The following is a 7722-nucleotide window of genomic DNA, read 5'->3' on the forward strand; positions in this document are numbered from 1 at the left end:
GGCTCGACGTCGCTTGCAACCCAACTCAGCTGACGGAACAAGGATCAGGCAGACGGGAGCGATGGTGCGCGCCCCTACTGGAACAAGGTGGCACCGGGCGGCTCCCCACGGCTCGACCTCAGGCGCGGCCGCCGGCTAACCCTTGCTATGGAGACAATCAAAATGTATTGCAAATAACGCGATCCGGAAAGGAAAACAGGATATAGAAAACTGAACAAAGGCTACCTAGAACAGATCGATAACATTACAACGATCCTCAACCAGCAAACTCTCTGAAGATGCTAGTCAGGTCAATGCTAGTCTCATTGAATTACAAGCCAAGTCTCTGAAGATGAATATCCGAGGATTATGCATCACAAACCGAGTCTTCTGTTTAACAGCTACAGCTGAAATAGGCGATATCGTATATAGTTCAAACGGGTAATGCAAAAAAAGAGAACAGTCTGGAAACGGAAACACGACTCGCTCTCAGTCTCATGACAAGCACACAGGAATAGCTGTACGTGAATTAGTTTGAATATCGAAAAACAACTGCTCGCAGTCCCACGAAAAAGAGTAGTACCAGAAGTGAAGCGCTGTAGTGGAGGTAGCAGCAAACGGTGCAGACATGCAGTCGCACATTTTGAAACAGCAGAGGGAACCCGGACCGTGAAGTAGATGCACTGGTGCCTTAACTGAATCGAATCTGCACGCGGCCCAAATAGTGAAGCGTCTTCCTTCCGGCCGGTGACCTGCATAACCAACATCACATCAACATGTTACAGAAGTAAGATACAAGGAAGCAAGTAGCAGTGCCAGTGGCCAGGTAAGTGGCTACGCAAGTACCAGTACAAATTTCCCTACCAGTGTGGCAGATCATTCTCGGAGAGTATACCGCCACTTCCCTCGAATTGCAGAACATCGGAGCAGCAACGTCAAGAAGTCCCTAGTGATTTCCTTGAAGCCCAGATACAGGAGGGGCTTGAGAAACTCAATGCCAGATGGGACTGTTGTCATGCTCCTGAGGTTGACTAGGGCTAATCTTTCTAGGTTCACAAGGGCACCTTGCTGTATCTCTAGCCGATTCAGATTAAGCAGGTCTCTTAGAACAAGAATCTTTAACTTGGGAAACCAACCCGTGAGAAATGTCAGCTGCACTCCGTTGTATGCTCTGGTGAAATGTAAATGCGTCAGGTTTAACAGCCGAGAAAGGGATGGCAGGGGGTCTTCTCTCAGCTGTGACCATTGTAGATACAATACATACAAGTTTTGGTCCTGAACAGATTGGAAGAGACGAGATTTATCCAACGCTCCTTCCGCTAGCCTTCCTCTCAAACACAGCGTTTGCAGGTTTGGTAGGCAGACATTCAACAAGAGAACCTCGTCCTCATCGCTTGCAGTCAGATTAAGGTTGCACAAATGCCGCATCTGAACTAGAGACTCACTGATGCGTCCACAGTAGGTTCCCTTCACATTCCATAACCTCAAGCTTCTCAGTTGCCTCAGCTCCCCTAAATGTCTAACAGACCCATCCTGTGCTTCCAATGCTTGTAGCGTTTGCAGGCTTCTTAGATTTCCAAGACCACTGGGGATACAAATACCACTGCCCCATTTCAACCCTCTCGCATTTGAATCGGTAACCGTCTCAACAAATAAGTGCCTGAGCTTTTTCAGTTTCACAATCCCACTAGGCAGCTCATGTATATCAGATCCAAAAAGGTCTAATGTCAACAAATTTGAAAGCTTCTCAACAGACTTTGGGAGTTTCTTCACTTTTGAATTACGCAAACCCAAATAGCGGAGATTAAAAAGATCTCCAATAGCATCCGGAATATTCTCGATGGCTAGACCACTTAATTCTAGCACTGTCATATATCTTGACTCCATACATAGCACAGGTATAGTGGATGATGGAATGCTTTTGCCCAGTGTAATGACTGTACGAAGCTGGTGCATACCAGAAACTGGCTGATGGTTATCCTTCTTTAGTTTGTGTAGTACCAATCGACGCACATCCGTCTCCGGAGATCGCTCACACTTATCCTCGTATGCAGCACCAAAACAGTTCTTCTTGCACAATTCAACTGCCAATTTACGTAAGATATCATGCATTCTGAATCTCTTTATCCTACCAAATGTGTTTCTCTCAACAAGTTGTAGCATGCTTCTGTCAATCAACTCCTTTAGATAGCCTTCTGCCACTTCTTCTAATGTGCTTTCACCCCTCTCCTCGATGAACCCCTCTGCTGTCAATAGACGTACAAGTTTTTTTCTTTTGAAAAGATAGTCTTCTGGAAATAAGCTGCAGTATAGGAAACAACTTTTCAAGTGTGTAGGAAGGTAGATGAAGCTCAGATGCAAAACATTCCCTATGTGACCGAGACTGAGAGTATTAACTAGCTCCCAACTCAGCTGATCATTTATCTTTCTCCATTCTTCCACGGTATTCTCACGCACACGGAAGAGGCCACCAACTAACACAATAACAAGAGGCAAGCCTTTGCACTGTCTAACTATGTCCTCTGACAAATGTTTCAACTCTGCAGGACATTCATGATTTGTATCTCTTGGAAAAGCCTTCTTACAAAAAAGATCCCATGCCTTGTCATCTGGTAAAGCTTCCAGTGGTAGGATATGTCCTCGAGGTACAAGTGTAGCAACATGGTGTTCCCTTGTTGTGATTATAAGTCTACTGCCCTTACCATTATGAATAAGCACCCTAGATAAATCAACAAATGCTTCTGGAGTCCAAACATCATCCAATATGATCAGATACTTTTGTTGCTCTAGAAATTTCTTCAATTTCTCTTCAAGGCATGTGATGTCCATATCTGCAGTGTTAGATAGAACACTGGCGTTATCCCTGGAAAGTTCTTTGCTTATTTTCTGCAAGACATCCTCTTTAGAATACGTTTGAGAGATGGAGACCCAAGCGTGGCATTGGAAACTTTTTCTCTCATTCTTGTAGACATTTGCAGCTAATGCAGTTTTACCAAGCCCTCCCATTCCAAGCAATGCTACAACCGAGCATTGCAAATCATCACCTGCCAACCACTGTTCAAGTATTTCTATTTCTTTGTCCACCCCCACTAGATCTTCATCAAGGGAACGTGAGATGTTTGCTAGATCTTGGGACATCTTGACAATGTAATTTGAGCTGCTAGTATCTCCATCGTTCACGGGAACCCAGCGGGTTTTTAACTCTGACAGGTGTGAAAGATCTTTCTCTATTTCCTTCACAGTAAAAGCTATCCTGTTCAAAGAAAGCAGAGATCTTGGTTTTTTCAACACTTTATTCAAGTAAAAGCAACATCCTATATCATGTTCCTGACCAACTAGATACAAATACCCATCCACCATGTCCTCTATCAGATGCGCTACTTTCCGTACCTCTGCCAACCAGCCCTCATATGCTTGGATGCTACGGTTTCGAATGTCCATTTGACAAAGAAAATCATGCATTACACGAAGCTCCCTCACAACACGATCCATGCTGCACTGTAACTCTAGTAGTTGTGTCCCATACTTCACAAATAACGCACTGGCCTGGAGCGCCGCTGCATTTGCTAATGCAATTCCAATCTTTTCAATGGATAGAAGAATCACAATTTCCGCCATTAGTTCCTGATATATGTTAACGCCTCACTGTTGGCTGGTGGCCTAGTTGTATATTCTTCCTCGATATAATTAGAATGGGCACTGCAAAAAGAAGTAACTGATGTATTAAGTAAACTTTAGTGTATTCTGCTAGCGTTTGCAAACACTTCAGAAATCTCCCACCCCAATAGAAAAGTGAAATAAACACTTCAGAAATCTCCTACCCCTATCTAAGTCAAACCCACGCAATCAAACAAAAACACTCAGGACTATGCTATAGTACTTACAACAGGCAGATCCATGAGAATTTTAGAACACTCATGCTATAGTCATCAACTGCAGCAAACTTATGTTCATTAACTGAAAAGAACACCAAATAATTGCATCCTTTTTTTTTATTACTAGGTATGTGCCCGTGCATTGCCACGGGGGTCAAATAATTTTTAACACAATAAGAATACCACACCGGACAAATCTTGATGGAAAACAAATATAAAAAATAAGATTATGTTTTGATTGTAAAGTATAGATTTTTTAGTATTTCTTACACTGATAAAATAGGTACGTGCCCATAATCAATCTGCTTTATTTGGTTACCAAATAAAATAGAAGAGATTGACTGATATTTATTTGCTTCTCGGTTGTAAATTTGTTGCTATTTACTTGGTTACCAAAGATGTCTGACCGTGAATTTATTGCTATACTATAAGGGGATGAAAAAACCAGAAGAAAAAAACGGTGGAGGGTGAAAAGGTTGGACGAAGGGGTGGTGGGGAGAAAAGTGAAAGATGAAACCTTACGTTCAAGTATTAGAGATAGAGATTTGGCATGCTCTACTTTTGTATGGGGACATCTCAAGTTAAAATTCCCCAACTGTTGGAAGTTTTAACCAAGGCAAAGAGGGACAAGCTAACATACCTGAGCTCGCCAACATGAAAGTAGGCTAATGTAACGGTTCCAGGTAAAGTTGCAGGAAAAAAAAACACCACTTTGTCTCCTCGGGGGTGACTCGGGTGGGAACCCTAGCAGCCTCCGCCGCCGCCCCCTCCTACCCAGCACTCCCTCACCATCCCAGGCAAAGCCCACTGGAGACCGGCGGCTGGCGGGGACATGCCCTATTCCCTCGCGCAACGGGGCAAGCTCCTGCGCTGAGCTGATGTGGTGCGCTCTCAGCGGTCTGGCTCAGTGCCCTTCCTTGACACGGTGGAGGTCCAGCCGGTGCTCCGATGCATCCCAGGGCAGCAACGACTGTTGCACGGTCCGGCGAGTGATGTGGTGTTGCTGCTCGTGGGAGAGCTCGAGGTTGCGCCCCTGCGACATGGTTGTCCTCTTTGATGACACGAACGTCTCTCTGAAGCTCGGCGGTGGCGCCCACCGTGAGGGACGGGTGGTGCAGTGCGTCCGCTGGCCCAGGCTTGGCTCGGATCTGGTCATGTGCGGCAACGGGACTGGCATGACATAAAGCATCGTGATCGTGTTGGTGAGCAGCTTACCTCGATCAATAGGTGCCTAGCGGAGAGTGTATGCTCAACTATGGGATAAAGCCCTACTCCGATCAGAGCCGGCGATGGTGACGCCTGTGGGCGCTGCTAACCTCCTTGGAAGCATCGTTGACTCGTTGTCACGTTGATTCTGCCCTCCTCTTCGTGACTCCTTGGGGAACCCTGGTTCCAGGCCCGTCTGGATGTGTTTGGTGGTTGCTTGCTGCGGGGATGTCAGTGGTGGTGGTGTGACTGGCTTGGGTCAACAGTTATGTGTGTTCTTGGGATCCGGCGACAGGACCACTTGGTGTTGTGGAGATGTCATCTGTTACCCCGTGTATTCGCCATCGGCGGTGTTGTTGGGCTGTGGTTTGGCGGTGATGCCTATTGCGTCACATTGCTGCCACTTGCTACCCCACGCTCTGGTCATTCCTCTGCCTGGCCTCCCGGTGAACTCCTCCTCAAGTTTTCATTCCTGTGAGCTTCCACCAAAAATCTCCTAATTGTCGGCGTTTGGTGTCCCACTTGTTGTCCCTCTACCGTTGTGCGGTGCCCTACACCTACACTCTACCCTGGGCAGTGGCCACCCTTCGTCGAGATATTCTTAAGGATCTCATTGGTGGCACTCTTTGTGATCATGTCATTTCATTATCACTCTTTCTTCCCAATCCCATGGGCAATGACCACCCCCCGGGTGGAGATTTTGCGCAACCTCTCCCTCCATGATCAACGAGCGAGAGTCTTTTCCGTCTCTATTAACACCCCGTCTGGCAATGACCACCCTTCCTGGGAGTACCGGATGGCACAGGGTTGGCAATGGCACAGCTGCCTGATGGCGACTCTCATGGTTCTTTCTTGCTGGCGGTTTCGGCACTGCCTATGTTGGAGCTCTCATGTGCTGTATTTTGGAGTTCGCCTATCTACATTTGCTTGTGATACCTTGCTTATGGTTATTACACAACCTGGGCTGCATGTTTGCGTTGTGTTGTACTCATATACATTTTTGTGTGTGTTTCTATGTTCTTGCTGTGGCAAGATGGTTTGCCCCTCAGGCTGTCAAGGATTTTGATCTGCCAATGACCATCCTCCGGGTTACAATCTCTTTTTGACATGCCAACATACTAATAAATTTTCCAATAGCACAATAGAAATTGTTCAATTTGGTATTACAAACATATTTAATTTCTCTTGCATCAGGCGTTGTAGGTCATTGACCAAAATGAGCTACATATGCAAAGAATCAGCTGAAGCAAACAAATATGTATTGACATACTAAAAGCTGTAGAGGCTGGTATCACTTATTCAATGTAGCTCATTTTGGTAAATGCCAACAAGAAATCAACCAAGTTACCGATTCAAATGCACTCGCCAAGTAACTAGCTTAAGCAGGACTAGTTTCTTCTAGAACAACCAAGCCAGGATATATCATTTTTAATTATAATGGGTACAGTTTCGAAGTAAGCGTTCCTCTCATGTGTGGCAGTTTGGCTTCACTCGTGTCCTGAAGAGATTGTAAATTTTTGTACTGGTTCTACCCATTAAATAAAATCTCTTCATTCAAAAAAAAAAGAGTAAAAGCAGGCGTTTGACCCGTATCTATCGGCGCCGGATTAATTGGATTCATTGAGTGAAGGTTTTACCTCTGGTGGTGGCAGCAATCCTGGACTAGAGAGCGTGGGAGACAGCCACTTCGGACGCCAGATGCGGGCGGGCCACGGACGGCTCCTGGCGCCGCTCAAGCCGTGGCGTCCGCCGACGGGGAGCAGTTGCAGGCAACTCGAGATCGGGAGCGCAGCGGAGAGGGGAACCGCCGAATCGAGCACGGGAGCGTTGAGAGCCGGTGGTGCCGCCGTCGGCTGTTGCGCCGGGCTGGAGGCTCCTGGCGTCGCACAAGCCGTGGCATCCGCCAACGGCGAGCAGTCGTCGGCGAGTCAGCGGCGACTCGAGATCTGGAGCGCAGCGCAGATGGGAATCGCCGAATCGGGGACGGGAGAGAGTGGGGAGGCAGTGCGGCTGTCGGGACTCGGGAATGAAGACAAGTCCTGCTTGCTGGGCATCTCTATGTTACTAGGATCCCAAATAGTATTTGTCTTTCTAGCCATTTCAAATGGTTACAACATACGAATGTATGTAGATATATTTTAGAGTGTAGGTTCATTCATTTTGCTTCGTATATGGTCACTTGTTAAAATCTCTAGAAAGACAAATATTTAGAAACGGAGGGAGTATAATGAAGAGTAACATATATGTTGTAACATGTAACACTTCATTTATTAGGCCATAGATTCATTTTGTCTTGATATGTATGATGTTATTCATATTAGTAGTAACTAGCTATGTTACCATATACCTCTCTTTCTTCATTTATTGCTTGTCACATCATCTATTTTATCTAGATATATGTGATGTTACTACCTATGTTACTCCCATTATGGGTAGTCTAATCTCTTCTAGTACTACCTCCATAGTAGTATGGTATACGGGGCCGACCAAAAACCCCAAGTGGACTAATAAACCAGGACGGATGTAGTAGTATGGTATACGGGCCCACCAAAAACCCCAAGTGGAGCCTCAGTGTGCATGGAAACATGTTGCTAGAGTTACTGTAAAAATAAAAAGAGTTACTGATTAAGAGCATCTCCAACAGCCGCGCAAAATGAGCGTC

At 45.9% G+C, this 7722-nt stretch overlaps 1 protein-coding gene across 1 annotated transcript; it reads right to left on the reverse strand.

Annotated features, from left to right (window-relative positions):
* Window positions 1–205: 205 nt before the first annotated feature.
* LOC119361840 (disease resistance protein RPM1-like) lies at window positions 206–7091 on the reverse strand. The gene is made up of 3 exons (XM_037626992.1): window positions 6698–7091; window positions 844–3678; window positions 206–731 (listed from the first exon to the last, which is right to left on the reverse strand). The coding sequence occupies exon 2, from the start codon at window positions 3595–3597 to the stop codon at window positions 856–858; it is 2742 nt and encodes a 913-aa protein (XP_037482889.1). The 5' UTR covers window positions 3598–3678; window positions 6698–7091; the 3' UTR covers window positions 206–731; window positions 844–855.
* Between the last annotated feature and the right edge of the window lie 631 nt (window positions 7092–7722).

This window comes from Triticum dicoccoides, chromosome 2B, assembly GCF_002162155.2.
Source record: "Triticum dicoccoides isolate Atlit2015 ecotype Zavitan chromosome 2B, WEW_v2.0, whole genome shotgun sequence".
Classification (NCBI taxonomy): Eukaryota; Viridiplantae; Streptophyta; class Magnoliopsida; order Poales; family Poaceae; genus Triticum; species Triticum dicoccoides.

Coding starts and splice junctions, on each gene's coding strand:
- LOC119361840 (XM_037626992.1), bottom strand. CDS start 3,597: ATGGCGGAAATTGTGATTCTTCTATCCATTGAAAAGATTGGAATTGCA.